At 38.5% G+C, this 18,432-nt stretch overlaps 1 protein-coding gene across 8 annotated transcripts in view; it reads right to left on the bottom strand.

The window, feature by feature from the left end:
• Positions 1–18,432, bottom strand: part of CDK14 (cyclin dependent kinase 14) — a 722,297-nt gene that overhangs the window by 445,837 nt on the left and 258,028 nt on the right. The window contains exon 1 of one of the 8 annotated variants that reach the window (XM_049093542.1): positions 12,687–12,811. The exons of 6 other annotated variants lie outside the window; for them this stretch is intronic. In XM_049093542.1, the coding sequence (XP_048949499.1) occupies positions 12,687–12,755 (69 nt within the window). In that variant the 5' untranslated portion in view covers positions 12,756–12,811. Of the gene's footprint in view, positions 1–12,293; positions 12,436–12,686; positions 12,812–18,432 lie in introns of those variants that run through there. One more of the 8 variants, XM_035698552.2, reaches the window with a different exon arrangement.

Genomic DNA, 18,432 nt, shown 5'->3' with positions numbered 1-18,432 from the left:
CAGATAGATGAAAAGGGAAATGCAAATCAAAATCACAATAAGATATCACCTTGCCCTGTCAGAATGGCTATTATAAAAAAAAAAAAAGCCAAGAAATAACAAGTGTTGGGGAGGATGTGTAGAAAAGGGAACTCTCATGCACTGTTAATGGGAATGTAAATTTGTGAAGCCACTATGGAAAACAGTTTTGAGGTTCCTCAAACAATTGAAAATGGAAAGATCATATCATCCAGCAATTCCACTTCTAGGTATTTATCCAAAGAAAACAAAAACATTAATTAGAAAAGACATCTGGACACCATGTATGTCAAAGCATTATTTACCCAAGAGAGGAAGCAACCTAAATGTCCATCAACAGATAAGTGAATAAAAAAGGTTTTATACATATAGTATATATAAATATCACAGGATATTACTTAGCCATATTAAAAAAAAAAAAACATAATCTTGCCATTTGCAACAACATGAGTGGACCAGGAAGATACTATGCTAAGTGAAAATTCAGACAGAAAAAGACAATCACAGTAGGTTTTCACTTATATGTGGGATCTAAAAAACAAGCAAATGAAACAGAAACAGATTCATAGATACAAAAACAAACTGGTGGTTGTCAGAAGGGAAGGGGGTGAGAAATGGGTGAAATAGGTAAAGGTAAGTAAGAGGTACAATCTTTCAGTTATAAAATAAATAAGACTTGGGGATATACAGCATAAAGAATACAGTCAATAATACTGTAGCCACTTTGTATGGTGACAGATGGTAACTAGACTATTGTGATGACCATTCCGTAGTACAGATAAGTATCAAATCACTATATTATACACCTGAATTTAATACAATATTATATGTCAATTATTCTTCAATTTAAAAGACGACTCTTCTCAAAAACTATTTTTGCTCAGAAGCCTTTGTAATTAAATCCCACTCACCACTTAGTTTGCCCCAATATTTTGTGTACCCTGAATTATAATTATTCTTTTTGTGATATTTTAAACCTCAACAATTTGATTGTCTCCTCCAATTGGCAAAGACTGTTTTCTATTTATTTTATAGCCCCCCAAGAACACCTTCTTCAAATCTCTACTTGAAGGGTCTAGCAAAGGTTTTTGACTAATTTAGGGAAATACGGGCTTTAACATAGATTAAGAGTGGTTTTCTCAAATGACAGAATCAAAAGAAAACACATTTGGTACCTATTCCCAAAGCCAATCACAGGAAATAGCTGTGCTATCAGTGCTGTCTGAAAATAACAGACAAGCCAATTAACGAGAATAAGGCTAGGTCTTCTCTATGCCTGAATTTTTGTGCTTTGTTCCTACTGTTTGGAAACTAAAGTGACAAAATTTACATAAGCAGGGATGTCTCGTGGTACCTGAAGGCAGATAAAAAGAAGAAATCATCACAAATACCAAAATAAACTTCTGTTATTCTTTTTCCCAGTAAATTCAATAGAACCTAGAATTCAAACAAGGTTAGAGATGCACCCACATATTTGGGTGTTCATCTAAATCAATTATTTTGAGTCACTCATCATTAACAGGGGTCTGTACATTACTTGGCAGACTCAAAACTCAGTAAAAATTGTTAGAAATTTAAATAGTATTAGAGGCTCCAAAAGTCACAGTTTGACCTATGATTTTAGCTTGGAGCTATGTAAATTCCAGACAAATGTCTACCAAATTCACAGCAATGGATTTGAAAGAGCACAACTTAATTCAGTTAAGGCTGGCATCCATTTCAAGTGAATTCATTCAGGCTGAAAATTGTCCCTTTGAATCAACCATTTTCTGGTGATGAGCATTTTACTGAATTCATGGTGTGATCTTCTCCACTTCTTCACCCCACACTCTTCATGAAGACAGACACTAGGAAAAAAGTGGCTTAAAGAACTCTATACTAACCCATAGCAAATATGCATGCTGCCAGGCAGTAAGCTAAATCATGGTCTTCTGATGTTCATGAAAGAAATATCCATGACAGGCCCAATACAAAACTGGCAAATATAAATAGGCAAAAATCTTGATACTACAACAACTCTTAACTCTTGTTTTTTTCCCCTCCCCTACCACGCTCTGAGAGTCTGATGGGTTTCTCCTACTCAGTGTCTCCTCTCAAAATATGCTCCCAATAAAAAAGCCCATCATCAGTCATCTACAAGTTTTTGAACACTTAAAATTGGAATGTAACCTCTCCCAGAATTATTTGAACTTTAAGCATTATAGAATAAAAAGCTTCATTTCTTTTAAAAAGAATTTCAGCTAGGGGTGCATAGGTGGGCAAGGTATTCTGGTGGGGGTGGGGGTAGGGGGTGGAGTAGGAGGAATTTCTAATGCCAATGGCATTATAAACCATGACAGCTGCTTTCATCTCTAACCTAAACGTACAAGATCTACAAATATGCTCCCTCTCTTTGTAGTCTTTTTCTCATGTGTGCGCATGGGTGTGTGTGTGTGTGTGTAAAGGTGGCAATGTGAATGGTTACACAGAACACAGATATTGGATGTGTTATCTCTTTGTACATAAAGGGATATACACATGGGTGTTATTTTTACTTATAGCTAGGTTTTATCAGAACCAAGATCTTGCCTAAAATCACCTTCAGAATATTAGCTAACTTCCAGGCAAGCCTCCTGCCCATGTAAGTCACATAAGTGACTGAGGACAATCACTTAAACTCTCTGAATCTCAGTCTTATCATCTGTATAATGATACAGCTGGAGTAAATAGCTCCTAAGACCTTTTACAGCTTGACTGTTCTATTATGAACTCCAGGCAGCCATTTGCAGCTGGTAAATGATTTTAAATAGATCAACTACATAAGGCCAGACACATAAATTTATTTCTTGTGCTTCCTTTTACATACCATTTCCCTTAGGATTTTAGGTTTAGAAAGAAGGTAGACACGTTCACACCACAAATACCTGCTGATCTCTCCGGTCTCTGTGGGTCTTCCTTAACTCCAAAATCCTAGCATTGTTTCTCAATGATGGTATCCCAGGCCTTTTGGCTGACAAATTATTTGTGAGCAGCATGATGCTACAGTCACATCATAGGATGTTTGGCAACCCTGGTTCTGTCTACTAAATGCCAGGTGCATCCTTATGTCACTGCCACTGTCACATGTCAAAAATGCCCTCGCAAAAGAACTAGGATATTTGTACATTGTACTTCATGATTTGTCACTTAAATGTATGCTGCCTTATATGCTTTCCTATAAGCCACTGTGGAATTTGTTTTCACGTGTTTGGTTTATTCCGTTGGGATGGGAAGACGTCTTTGTTTTGCTCTATTTCTCATAAGTTCACTATATTTCTATGACCAAACTGTAAACATGTTGAGCACAGAAATTATCTTCTGATTCTTTAATGTTCCCCAAAGCCCAAAAGATGGCATGAAATGGGCATTCTATTAATATTTACTCAAAGATGGACTGTTTTCCTTATATGATCCTTCCCCCTTAACTAAACATATTTTATTTAAAAAAATTAGTCCTACCTACATAACAATAAGGCACCTTCTGACGCCAGATCTTTTCCAGTCAATGAAAAGGCTTTCACCAGCTGTTCCTGCTCACCAGAATTCAACATCTAGTACTGTGATTTAATTTGAAAATGCTTATTTTTCTACTGACTGGTTTCTTTGGAATCTGACCTAATTTCATTTAAATCCTGAATCCACTGGCTAACAGACACAGTTGAATGGAGAATTCTTGAGGACACTACATTCCTCTATGCCACTTCAGTGACTACAGTTTTATTACAATCCTTACTGGGCTTCAATGCTTACTACTAAGAGGCTTGATGATTATCTTGCTAGTTTTATTATGAAATAGTAAATATTAAATTTAGGTGATCTTTGCTTAAACTTTAACATATGTTGCTTAAATAATTTTATTTAGCCCCTTTCCCTTCTCTTATAATTATACTCGAGGGGCACCTGGGTGGCTCAGTCAGTTGAGTGGTTGACTCTTGGTTTCCGCTCAGGTCATGATCTCAGGGTCGTGGGATCAAGCCCCACACTGAGTCCTGCATCAGCATGAAATGGGAGTTCTGTTCACTCTCTCTCTCTCTCTCTCTGCCCTACCCCCTGCTTGCACACACATGTGCTCTCTCTAAATATATAAACAAAATCTTTTTAAAAATTATACTCAATTTTAGGTATATATGATACAGTTACTTACAAGTTCGCATAGACAGATGCTTATATTTACTGACCTCTATGTTCTCTATTTCACCCAAATAATAATGATAAACATTTAACACAAAATTTAATGAATACATATGGTAAGGGTAAAAATGCCCTTTCTGTTGGTTGCTATGGCCTACATTGGTTTTTTGTTGTTGTTGTTAATGTAGCTATCTTTGGGAATCAGGATTTCATCTGGAATATTCTCTAACACCTTTCTGTTGTGGACCAACAGCACTGGCAACACTTGAGATCTCAGCACCCCCCCTCAAGTCTTACTGAGTCAGAACCTGCATTTAAACACTATCTTTAAGGGACTGGAGGACATGTTACAAGTTTGAGGAGCAGTGCTCTAAACCATATATAATAGATTCTGCTGGTATGGCCAAATAAGGGATTTAGATTGTGTGAGAAGTCAAGAGTTTAAGAGGCAAAATTTATTTCAAACTCTGGGTACCATATGTATGATGATCATTTCAATATTCCTTGGGTAACATTTTTACGCAAAATTCCCACAAAGGGTCATGGCAATTTCAGATAATTCTTTAACAAAACTTTGAAATATTCTGAAATAATTCTGAAATAAAATAGTCCATTAAGGCATACCCAAAATATTTATGCATTTTTTAGAAGCAATACGATCAGAATAAGTGAAATGTAGAACAAGAAGAATACACATGTGTTACAACAGCATATGTAACATTATTTCCTGTGTAGAAATTTGTGGATTTATGCATTTCTAATACAGAAGCATTGTTTTGCCACTGGCTACCATATCGATGAAAAAAATTACCACAAGGGATCCCTGGGTGGCGCAGCAGTTTAGCGCCTGCCTTTGGCTCAGGGCGCGATCCTGGAGACCCGGGATCGAATCCCATGTCGGGCTCCCGTTGCATGGAGCCTGCTTCTCCCTCTGCCTGTGTCTCTGCCTCTCTCTCTCTCTCTCTCTCTCTCTCTGTGTGACAATCGTAAATAAATAAATAAATAAAATTAAAAAAAAATTACCACAAAATTAGTCCAAGGAGATGTGAACCCAGAATCTTGCTTTGCCCTTTATTCACCAGAGTTTATTTGGTGACTTTGAAAGAAAAAAGAAAAAAGAAAGAAGTCACTTTAGGATCTAGAAACAGTATTTTTAAAGGAACTTACACTTGTAAAGTGCACCATGTATCCTAAAACAGGTCCTCCCTTGGAAGGAAAATAAAAAGGCCTTTGCCTACATGGCATAATTGAATATGTCCCACCCCACTGGACAAGGGACAGGAAACCTTCTTCACGAATAGAAGGACATGGCAATTCTGTGGAAGTCTGGGTGGCTTTCTGTCACTGTTTCCACCAAAAACATACTATATATCCCAAAAAAGGTCAAAAGGAGAAAGAAGAAGAAAGGTGAATTTTCTCTCACTTGATGTCCATAATTATACACTGATTAAAATTCCATCATGGATAAGAGTCAAGAGTGTAGCATTCATATCATATGGCCAAATGAATATATAGTGTTGGGAGTTGAAAGATTAGAATTGACATCTATATTATCTACCTCTCCCATTTATAGTCAGAGGGCTCAGAAAGGGGCTATGTAAAACAAGAATCCCCACATGCAATAAGGGAGTGGCTTTGTTGAGATTCCACAAAGCAAAAGCCTATTCCAACCTACAAAATTCTAACAGCTGCAGTGAGGAACTGGAATACCCATTCTTGACAAAACAGAAGACTCAAGCTACACGAGTGGCTCACAACGCATGGCTAACTAGTTTCTTCATCAAGACACTATTCCCTTAAAGCCCTTATTATAGAAAAGAAAGTCTGTTTCTGCAAATAACCTTTTCCCCCTCTCTCACAGAATTTACAGGTTTAAATATAGCTTTTCTTTTTATTCTGTTTTGTCTTAAGTCCTACCTAACCTGAGAAAGGAAAACCAGAGTGTTTTCAAAGGACGCCACACCATGCAGAGGTGTGAAATAAACTAGCAAGAAGGACTAATATCACCTATAGCGATTTTAAAATGTCTACCATGCCAGAAGTACTAATAATACATGGATAAGGCTGAGCTCAGATACAGTTGTATGAAACCATGAACATGGTCCAGGATGCTTTCTACCTATATGCTTACTGTTTGAGGGTTTTTTGGGTTTTGGTTTTTGGTTTTGTTAACATCACAAGGACCAGAGAAACTGTCATTTGTCTCAAAGGCTGTGCAAACGATAGTCTCGGTGCCTTCTGAATTGTTTTGCTTCTCCTCTGAATTTCATTGCACCACCCATAGCTTCTTTGTACTAAACTGGGCCAGTTCTTCCTTCATGTTTATACCTTTCAAATATCTGTAGCGCGCTGTTCTGTCCCTCATGTAAGATCAAGCATCCAGGAGGCATAATAACATTTAAAATGGAAACTGAAAAAAAGACACTACTGGAGGTACTGGCTGATCCATTAGGGCCTGAATTTCCTTCCCCTGGTAACCATATGAACAGCATTTAAAAATAAAGATTATAAATATTTTTAAATTCCTTCCCTGAAAGAGAAATAAAATTGTACACTATCTTTTTACTCTGAAACAGATGGCTACATAAATAAGTACAACTTATATCTCCTCACCTACAATAACCATCTTTTTAATAAAATTTAGAATGTATTATTAATGCTTGAATAATAATTTGGTGACTAATGTCAAGAATGATGTTATAAAGTTTAAAAGTTTAATGTCTTTATTCTAATAAAATAAATGGAAATACAAACCTGACCAAAGAATTCAGAAAAATATAGGGCATCACTCAATATAGGATTGACTTTTGAAGCTCTTAAAATTTTCAGAGAATCCTATATGGGTCACTAACCACACAGAGCTTATGAAGAGAAACACAGGGAACAATGAATCTCTGGGGGGAAAACGGAACTATTTTTCAATGCAGCTTTATTAACAACTGGTCCATCTCTTGTAAAGAGCTAAAATTTCAGCAATAATAAATTTGACGGCAATCCATTAATAATAGAGTTCTCACTGATTTCATGAGGACTGGTTCTGTCAAACCTTTTCTATGACTGAGTAAAGTCAATAGTGAATCTGAACGGAGAGAGTCAAGGTGAATAGAGCAGAGCAGTGGGATACACATATCCTGCTGCTTGTCTGCCACCTGAAAATAAGCCCCAGTGCTTCCAGGAACATTTCACTGTCCTCTTTGAATTTTAGCAAGAGATCTCATTTAGCTAAGGAATAAGCTACTGGGGCAAACTTGTATCAGCTGGGCAGAAGAGGAAGTTTCTAGAACAGCTATTCTTCCAAAACCTACCAGATGATAAATGGAATACTGGAGCACTTTTTCAAATCCTCTTTTTATTCTCGTCAAACACAGTAAAACTAAAAATTGCCATATATGCTCAATAAACAAGCAAACTGGAAAAGAAAGCTTAGACAGGATAAATTCAAGTTGACAGAAGAGAGAGATGGAAATTAAGGATTTTTAGATAACAATGATAATGATGATGGTTATTATAGTGCTCTTATTATATAACAGCTATGATGAAAAATGATTTATAAGTAGTTTTTCTTTTTTTTTTATAAGTAGTTTTTCAATCTCTACAACAACACCAAGGAGTATGATAATTATTCTGATTTTTCAGACGTTTAAATTGAGGCACACAAGAATTAAGGAGCATATCCAAGATGACAAAGAGAGTAGGCAGAGGGGGAAAAATTTATTCTAAGACTCTGACTACAAAGCTCAAGCTCTTGACCACTGGGATGTCCTCCTCACATGTTCCCAGGATTTATATTGTGAGAAAAATAAGCAAAGGCTGACCTGGTCTGCAACATTTCTCTCATTCTCTCTTCTCCTGATGCAAAAGAAAGCACTTTTAAAGCTGAGCAAAGTGAGTCCTCTCTGGTTTAAGATTTTCTGATCCATCCTCTCTTCACCCCTCACTAATTCCACCACCTAAACTTAACATGCCTTTGATCAACCTGATTCTAAATCAGCCTCATATCAAAAGTCAAGGCCAAACAGAAAAGTAGTTAAGGCAGGCAGAAGCATTAAGATCATTAAAAAAGGACAGGCTGATGGGGAAGATGGACTGCCTCAGACATTAGGCACTGCCATGTTCAATCTTCCTTTCCCATATATGTTTGTGTTTCCTGATTAGTATGGTAAAAGCATGGACATAACCCACAGACTGATCCAATCTAAGAATCATCAAATCAGTTGATGGCAGATAAATGGATACCTCTGAGAGCCTTAACTTGGCTTTCTAAAAAGATTCTCTATGAGAAAAACCATCTGGATTTAAGATAAGCAGTATCAGGAAGAAACTTGAGAAAGAGAATGCTATATTGATGAAACCAAGCTTACCTCATCCAATGGAAAACTAATATGGCAAAAAGCTTATACTCTCCTCTCCTATTCTTCTCTGCCCAACACAGAAGATATATGGGGTTTTTAGACTGTCCGTTGAAAACAGCAGTAGGCAGTGAAGGAAGGTTTGCAGAGGGTATCAGGAGACTGAGTCAAGTCTCACTTTCCCACTGGCTGAGCAGATGGTGATGAGCCAATCAGACAACACAAGTGCTAAAAACCTGCCAATTCTAAGAGTCTTTAATTCTGTAGGGGGACCTCAACATGACCGGATAGAGCAGGGGAACTGAAGAAGAGTGGGTGCAATTCAAATGTTAATACTGACAAAGGCCACAGTTCAGCCTTCCACTGAATATTTCAGCTGACTGTTGCTTTCTATCACCAAAGAAATGACATGAAAACCTAAGTAGCTCAATTACCATGCTCAATTACCAGGCCATGTAGAGAATGCAAATGTAATATATCTATAGATCATTCCCTCAGTGCATTTCTATTCCTCATTCCTTGCCCCTCTCCACAAGCTTTTAGTTTTAGTATCTCTATCTATTATGGTATCCATATGAAAACTTGATTTAGTGAAATCATATAAGGAAGAAGAGGGAATTCTGGTGTTTTCCATACAAATATCAAAGCATATATTGGGGCGCCTGGGTGGCTCAGTCAGTTAAGTGTCTGACTCTTGATTTCGGCTCAGGTCATGATCTTAGGGTTGTGAGATCAAGCCCTGCACGGGGCTCCGCACTGGGTATGGAGCCTGCTTAAAATTCTCTCTGCTCCTCCTCCACTAAAAAAATATCAAAGCATATATTAAAAAGTAATGAAATTCTGGTACCTGCTACAACAGAGATGAAGCCTGAAAACATGCTAAGTGAAATTAACCAAACATAAAAGGATAAATGTTGTATGATTCCATTTGATGAGGTACCTAGAATTGGCAAATTCAGAGGCACAGAAAGTAGACTAGAGATTACCAGGGACCAGGGGGAGGGAAACTGGGGAGTTATTATTTAATGGGTATAGAGTTTTTCTGTTTGGATGATGGAAAAAAAAATTCTGGAAATGGATAGTAGTGTTGGTAGCAGTACTTTGTGAAAGTACTTATTGGCAATGAATTGTACACTTAAAAATGGTCGAGTATGGTATGTATATTATATATATATACCAAAATTAAAAAATGAAAAAAAATCAGAGCATACAGTACCTGTATTGTGATTGCCCCAAATGAAAGAAACCTGCTCCAAAATTTCTCCTGGAAATATCTTAAAAAGAAGTACAGTACATGGAAAGATCCATGTGGACAGGCACCTGATCTTTTTGACTTAACTGTTACAAAGCATTTACACTGTTACACAGTAGGCTCTCCATAAGTGTTTGTTTAATAAATAAATGATTAGGGGATCCCTGGGTGGCGCAGCGGTTTGGCGCCTGCCTTTGGCCCAGGGCGCGATCCTGGAGACCCGGGATCGAATCCCACGTCGGGCTCCCGGTGCATGGAGCCTGCTTCTCCTTCTGCCTATGTCTCTGCCTCTCTCTCTCTCTCTGTGTGACTATCATAAATAAATAAAAATTAAAAATAAATAAATAAATAAATAAATAAATAAATGATTAAAAGGAAATAGAAGGAGTCTCCTAAGGAGAAAATATAATATTTAAAAAGTATCAAATTTACTTATTCATAAGAAAGAATATTCCAGAGCATATTCCAGAGAAAAACCCCAGTGCTACTCCATCTAAGCCCCTTCAGGGAAGGGGGTATATATATTACTGCATTGTACTTCCTCACAGTAGGTCTTTACAATGTCTTACACATAGTAGATGGCTAATAAATGTTTGCAGAATGAGGAATTACAAAAGTGTATGACTGTGGGTCACCTGGATGGTTTAGTCAGTTAAGTGTCTGCCTACAGCTCAGGTTAGGATTTCGGGGTCCCGGGGTAGAGCCCCAGCTGGGTTTCCTGCTCAGAGGAATCTGCTTCTTACTCTCCCTCTGCCAATGCCCTGCTTATGAGTGCTCTCTCTCTCTCTCATATAAATAAATGAAATCTTTTTTTTAAAAAGTGTATGATTGTAAAATCAATGTCCTATAACTATTCCACACTTCCCCTTTTTAAAAACTACTTTTTGCAAATGTACAATTCCTTCTGTCACAGGGCAAAAAAATAAACCTCACAGCTTATACAAAGTAAAGGTGAAAATATAAATAGCTAGAACATATCACTCTCAGAAAACAACAACACAGAGTTGTTCTGAACAGAAAAAAGTTTCTTTCAGAAAAAGAACTACTGAAGTATGGAAAAGAAGAGCTAATAATTCATGTTAACTTTTTAGGAAGTAATAAATGATAAAAAATAACAGAAAACTTGGATTTTCTTTGGAAGAAAATCCAAATATTCATTCCTAAAAATCAATGCCTCATATTTATAATCAATAGTTAGGTAAATATAGAAGGATATTTCAGGCTCCTAAGTGCCCCCCACCAGTGAAAAATTTCTCTCACTTGTCTATCAAGAAATCAGGAAAAAAAAAAAAAAAAAAAAAAAAAAAAAGAAATCAGGTGATCTTTTTTAAAAATACTAATGTCATAAAATCATACACAACTGACTTATGGCCAACATGCTACAGCAAGTTACTGATGATTTTCTCAACTGATAATCACTATCTACATCATTTATATTCTACATGATTTTCTGAGTTAAAGTATATATAAGCAGAATATTTTTAAAGCAAAAAAACAAATGCTGTCACCCTTAACTTCAGCACCTATATAGTAGATGGATCCTAAGAAATCCACCAGGACCATGTAATATAGTCTCACTTTGAACAATATTAAAACATGTTCTGCAACTTCGACTGTCCTCCACCTCCCAAAACTGTGTGTCAATTAACAAAGGAAATAGAAATTCAACCCCTGTAGATATCAAGGTTTATATTCTGTGTCTCAACTGTTATCATCAGCACAAGCAGGTAAGCATCATTTTGGAGCAGCCTGTCTGCTAGCCCAGTCCTTCAAGCATGCAGGGGTTCTCCATTAGCATCCAAAATGCTAACCATCCACTATTAGAGCCAGCACTTCAGGCAGAACCGCATGAAGGATTATGATTTCTATACATGAAAGCATAACCACTACAGGTGTAATGATGCAAAATACCAGCACACTGACCTCTGCCAGGCAGCACAGACGTAAAGAAGGTACATTTCTGTGCTCTAGAAGGGAAGGGGTGGAACAAGCAAAGAGGAAGCCCAGATCCCTAATATATTAGAGATGCTTATTCCAGTAAGGTCCAATCCAGCTAATTCATGGATATCAGTTTACCCAAATGAAAGAAGTGGTCTCCCGTCCTTCACTGGCTTGATTCAGAGGGCATTCAGCCAAGCAAAGCCGGGTAAAACAATCTGTAAGATCTCTTTAAGCTGTAATAAATAAGACTAGTTTCGGAAGAAATAACACTCAGCTATAGCAAAGAAGCACAGACGCTAAACCTTTTCCTCATCTTATCACTGCTCCTGGTGTTTACAAACTACAAGCAGTAGCCTTGGGAACCTCAAGAGACTCTCCATGAGTAACCTCCTGTCGGATCCCTAATTTAAATACCCCCTTGATCAATCTGTGATGTTTCTGGCAGTTAAATAGAAGGGGGTGAGTGAAATGACATGCATAAAATGAATCCTTTTCAAGTTGTAAATGAGTGAGTCAGGATTCAGACTTGCCGAGATGCTCCAAATTAAAATCTCTGCTCTAATTTTAAGCATGCTCCGTCTTACCGTTTTGCTGTTGTCTCTCTCAGGCTCGATTCACCTGGAACTCTTTAACATGTCTCTAGTAATGTGTTTGCACCAGGCCAGGCTCATACAGCAACTGAATTCACATCTTTCTGCACTAGCAAGCTGAAATGGTACGGCCGTACTACAACCAAGAAAGGGGGAAGCAAAAGCAAAAAAAAAAAAAAAAACACCACACACACACACGAGAAAAAAAACACACCAGAAATCACCTAAGAGAAACTAATCTCAGTGGAACAAGACCAAAAATAGTTCAGAAGAATACAAAGGACATTCTAACATTCAGTATCAATAGCTTTAACAGTTCGTTTTTTCCTCCCCCCAAAAAAAATCTAGGTTTTTTTTTTTTTTTTCCTCCAAACACGATGGACTTGCCTGTGGAGTTCCCAGGAAGGCAGAGTAACCAGGCTCTGCAGCAGCATTGCAGCCAAAGTAACCGTGCATATGCTGTCCAGGCAATTCACAACACACTGTCTCTTCAGAAAGATATTGATTTGCAATGCAGGGCTGCTTCAAAAGAATACAGAATGGGAGCCAAACAGCTAATGGTGATTGCAAAGGAGGAAAAACATTTAATCAAGGGGATGCACCTCATCATACTCAATTCAATTTTTTTAAAGGCACTGGAGGAAGCCAGTAAGTATCCTGAGTGACAACCCCATTAAACAATCTGAGGTCCTATGGAAGGCCAATGATGGCTACCACCATTCGTGCTGCAAAAGCCACTAAAATACTTAAATGTGTCTATGTGTTTATATTTTTCATATGCAAATGGGGCATAATGAGATCTCTAAAATAACCATGCACCAAATAAATGAGGATAAAAATGCACAGGTGTAGTAGCACTTAAAAGAACCAAAGTGATAAAATACATACTTACAAGCCTATAGAATTCTTGATTAGAGGGGTTAGAGCTTATACCACTTTCAAAAGTAACATGCCAACACAAACCAGATCTCACAATCCTTAGGTTAATTATGTCAAGTCATACCGCACAGTGCTGGGTGCTGGGTGGCAAGGAAGAATGCCAAAAGGCTACTCATAGCGACCCCTACAGGACATTGGTTAAGTTACACCTTGTCTTTCTTGCAAGTACTTCCATCCTCATAAAACAGAACCACAAAAGGATATAAATTAAGACACAAGGATACAACTGAAAACTATTTTAGGCAAGAAATTTTAAAAGTCAAGCATGAAATATGATCTCACAGATATTTACATAATTAAGAGATTAAAGTACAATAGGAGGTAACTACTCTATCAATGGTGAGCAGCCAATATTCTCATAGCCCACAGGACTGGGTGGACTTAAAATTAGAAAGCTCAGAGGAAAGTGTTTTCCCTTCATATCCTAATTGGTTCAAAGATATCTCCCAGGAGCGCCTGGGTGGCTCAGTCGGTTAAACATCTGCTTTTGGCTCAGATCATGATCTCAGGGTCCTGGGATTGAGCCCCGCACTGGGACTTCCTGCTCAGCAGGGAGTCTGCTTCTACCTCTGCCTCTGCACCACCCAACCCCCACCTCGACTCGTATGCTCTATCTCAAATAAATACATAAAACTTAAAAAAAAAAAAAGAAGAAGAAGAAGAAGTGTTATCTTCAGTCACTTCATCCAAATAGTTTCTATATCTTTTTTCCTATAGAGTTGGCAGATAAGGGCATATATGGTGTTCATGGTCATGAAGTTATCTTGTAAAAAACTTCACACAATCAGGTTTCCCATTTATTTTTTTCATGGATTCATCCAATAAAGATGCGCTGATGCACCCAGCAATGTGAACAGTCATGTTCTCTGCATTCAAGGAACCCAGGGAGTGATTAAAACTAAAGCAAGTGATTGTAATAGACCAAAATGTGTTTTGAGAGCACTTAGTTGGCTAAAGAAGCCTTCACTGGGGAGGCAGCATAAAGCGGAGTCTTCCAGGCACTGGCCAGGAGGAGGACAAAAGGAGCAGAGGCCTGAAACTGAAAGCTGTCGAGAAAAAGCACCCAGCGCTGAATAGACGGGTGGCAGCTGTGAAGGCGGAGGGAAAGATGGCTCAGTGCCAGAGCATAACAGACCTGTAAGCCGCGCTAAGAAGTTGGGGATTTTATCCTACAGGAAGCTGCCATTTAATCCAACAGGAAAGCACTAAAGGACTGCAAGCAGAATAGCAGCTGGATGGGATTTTTCATTTTGCCACAGGGTAATGGTGTAGAATGGATTAGAGGGGTGCGGGAGGGGACCTGGGGAGGCTACTTGGGAGATGAATGGTTTAGTCAAAGCCCTGAACTAAAGCAATAAAAATGGAGATGGCAGAGCCTGAGTGGCCCAGTCAGTAGGACTCTTGGTTTTGACTTGGGTCATGATCTCAGAGTTATGGGATTGAGCCCGGCATCAGCGTGGAGTCTGCTTGTCCCTCTCCCTCGGCCCCTCCTCACCCCCTCCTCCCCCCACTGCTGCTCTCACTCTCTCTCAAATAAATGAATAAAATCTTAAAAGAAAATGGAGATAGAAAGATAAAAGAGGTGAGAGACATTCAATCTGAGTCACTTGCTGCATGACTAGAAAGGAGATCTAATGGAAAGGGAAAATCCAAGCATGGCCCTGAATTCTGTATAATTAAGTGAAAGGTGGACTCATAAACCAAAGGAATAGATACAGGAAGAACAAAAGCTTGAAAAGGAAGGAAAGAAGAATTATCACGAATTCAATTTTTGCATGTTGAGTTTTAGATATCTTTGGAATATCCAAGCGGCCATGGTAAGTAGGCAACTATACAAGGGTCTGGAGCTGCAAAAAGTGGTCAGAAGCTCAGTTACCTGTCTTAGGTTATGGTTTCCTAGAAATAGAGCTCAGCAAGGATTCTTGTTCACCTAATTTACTGAGGACATGTTCTCAGAGAAAAAGAGTGAGAAGACAGGACAAGGAGGATGAGGGAAAGCAAGAAGAGTGGCCTCAGAGGAAAAAAACCACAACCAACATTAGCCCACTTGAAGCAAGAGGGCCATGCGTACCCCTGGTGGACTGGTCATCATTGACTGAGGCCTGGAGAGGAAGTGCTTCTGTGGGCACCCACTGGCCAAGCAGATCTAAGCAGGGAACCCTGAGCATTCACCACTCTCTGCTTCAGCCAAAATGGACCAGTTTTCTTTTGCTCAGAGCTAATTCCTGCCTCAGAAATCCATCTGTGTGGCTCTTGCTGCCTAGAATGTTCTTCCTCAGATAATCTTGGCCGATGCCTTCTCATTACTCAGTTGGATTTCAGTAAGTTCCTCCTCAGAGTTGTTCCCTGGCTTCCCTCTTCTGCTGTTGCTCCTTCCTCCCCATCACCATGTACCGTGTTTGCTGCAATGTATTTATTTGTCTTCTGCCCCTACTAGCATGTAAATGGCTCCAGAGCATGGATTCTACTGATTTGCTCTCTGCATTCCCCAGTCCCTAGGATAGCACTCAGTACCTGTTGAATAAATAAATTAGGAAGAGCTCCTGCTGATGACCGTTGTTCAAATTCTGTGGGCTCCCAAAGAGTGGGAATAGATGGGGACCTTGAAGAATGTATGGGAAGAATGAGTAGGGGAAATACAGCATCAACTTACATACACAGCAGGTACACAAGTTTGGCCTTAAAGCAGAAGTGAAAAAACAGAGGCTAAAAGGCAAAGCTACAGGAAACTAATCATTATGTTCATGTCATACAGGAATCACAATCCACTGCTATTAAAACTGTCTTTATTTTAGGTCATTGAGATATATCTGAAACTACACCACAGAAGAACAATAAAAGATTTTTTTTTTTTAAAGAAAGGCCTATTTACAAAAGTCTTTCATAAAAACATCATCCTGATAGATATAAAGGAAAAGATAAGAAAGACAACTGATGGATAAAAATGCTAGAATCTGACCTCTATCTGCTTAGGTCATTTTTGCAGGAAAACAAAAATTGATCCCTTGCAGTGTCTGCCTTTATATGTGGGTTTGTTTTTTTTTAAATGAAAAAAGTTATCGTGCACCTCCCTGACTTTTCAAATGAATTATAATAAACACAGTCTAATCTTCAACTGATGACTGGGTCAATTGTGAACAGCAGTGACAGTCATCAGGGTTTAACCGAGAGTATGCAGGACCACTGGCTCCTAATCTCAAGACCTGACATCCATGTGCTCCTCTGCATCATTTTTATGGTTTATTTTCCCTTTCCTTCACACTTTCCTTCTTAAGGCTTGAAATGTGCCACCTCGTCCTGACACCACCACACTCTTCTTAGTCTTGCCACAAGCTTCTTTAACCATCCCTGTGCTTGGGCGACTAGACAAAGAAGCTTATTAGAACACTGTGAATAGAGGTTTGTGCAAATGCAAGAATAGGGAAATGCAAAGCAGAGCTAGGAACTTTCTCCTGAATGGAGAAATATTAGCCTAGTCACCTCCCCTCGGCCCCACAACCACCAGCTGTACCCTATAGGTTCTGTGGTACTTCTTACCTGGGTGGAAAGTCTTGTTTCCTATCAGCCAACCTGGAGCCATCTCTAACATATGAAGCTGCCAGATGCCTGACTTTCACATAAGTAGAGTCTAATAGATTAACTCCCCCCCATAAAAAAAGAACCTAGACAAAAGAAATAAGGGATAGAGAAACCTTACCCTCTTTTTTTTAACCAAAAAAAGAAAAAAATAAATAAGGAAGTAAGGTTAGGAAAGGGGTAAGAGAAAAGTCTACTTTATGCATATAAATCTAATACAATAAATCCATCTTATGAATTAATTTCAATAAACCTTTAAGTCTGGGGCAGCCCAGGTGGCTCAATGGTTTAGCGCTGCCTTCAGCCCAGGGGATGATCCTGGAGACCCGGGATCAAGTCCCACATCGGGCTTCCTGCATGGAGCCTGCTTCTCCCTCTGCCTGTGTCTCTGCCTCTCTCTCTCTCTCTCTCTCTCTCTCTCTGTCTCTCATGAATAAATAAATAAAATATTTAATAAATAAATAAATAAACTTTTAAGTCTAAAGGAGGAGAAGATACTTTGAAAAGTGATAGAGAAAAGATAGAAACTGACCCCCCCCCCCAAAAAAAAGGCTGAATCTCAAATTATTATAGATACAGGTAACCCTAGCAATTTCTATTGCAAATTTTTACAGTGAAATGTTCATGTTATGGTTGACTTAAAAATGCTCACAAGGTTTTAGTAAACGTAAACCTTTATTTTTAATAAATCCTAGAAATTCTAGGACTTAATTCTTCTCCACTAATGCTAGTCATTGCTTAGACTTCCATATATTCAGAGAAACATTATTTATCTAAAATGTGTTCTCAGGGCACCTAAGTGGCTCAGTTGGTTAAGCATCTGCCTTCAGCTTAGGTCATGATCCAGGGGGTCCTGGGATCGAGTCCCACATCCTTATCCCTTCTTCTCCCTTATCCTTCCCCCCTGCTCATGATCTCTCTCTCTCTCATACATGCTCTCTCTCTCTTTCAAATAAATAAAATATTTTAAAATAAAAAATAAATATTTTCTCAATACCAAAAATATCCATGTATCATTCATGGCATTTCACAAAACTTTAGGATTTTCTTCTTAATATTTACACAACTTTGAGTATGTTCTGAGTAGTATGTTTTTCTAGAGGGAAAAAAATGAACTAATTTTATCAGTAAATATAACAAATACTAATTCTATCACAACCCAGTAAACTTGTTCCTAAAAAATGTTGCATTCTGTTAAATTGCACCCTAAGGGACGCCTGGGTGGCTCAGGGGTTGAGTGTCTGCCTTCAGCTCAGGGCATGATCCCAGGATCCAGGACTGAGTCCCACATCAGGCTCCCTGCGACAAGCTTGCTTCTCCCTCTGCTAATGTCTCTGCCTCTGTGTGTGTGTGTGTCTCTCACGAATAAATAAGTAAATCTTTTTTATAAAATTGCACTCTAAAAACATGAGGGCTCATAGGGAAATAAGATTGAGAGTAGACCATTCAAAATCCATGTGTCCAGAGCACTAACAAAAAGAAAATAGCCCTAACACACACACATAAACACACACACACACACACACACATAAACACACACACAAAGGCCACATCTTTATCTCTGCCTTCAGGTCTTGCATACAATAGATGCTCTATATTTGTTTCTTGGCTAGAGATA

Source organism: Canis lupus, chromosome 14, assembly GCF_003254725.2.
Source record: "Canis lupus dingo isolate Sandy chromosome 14, ASM325472v2, whole genome shotgun sequence".
In the NCBI taxonomy this organism is placed as follows: domain Eukaryota; kingdom Metazoa; phylum Chordata; class Mammalia; order Carnivora; family Canidae; genus Canis; species Canis lupus.
The sequence above is the reverse complement of the archived record's forward strand: the minus strand, read 5'-3'. Positions and strand labels throughout refer to the sequence as shown.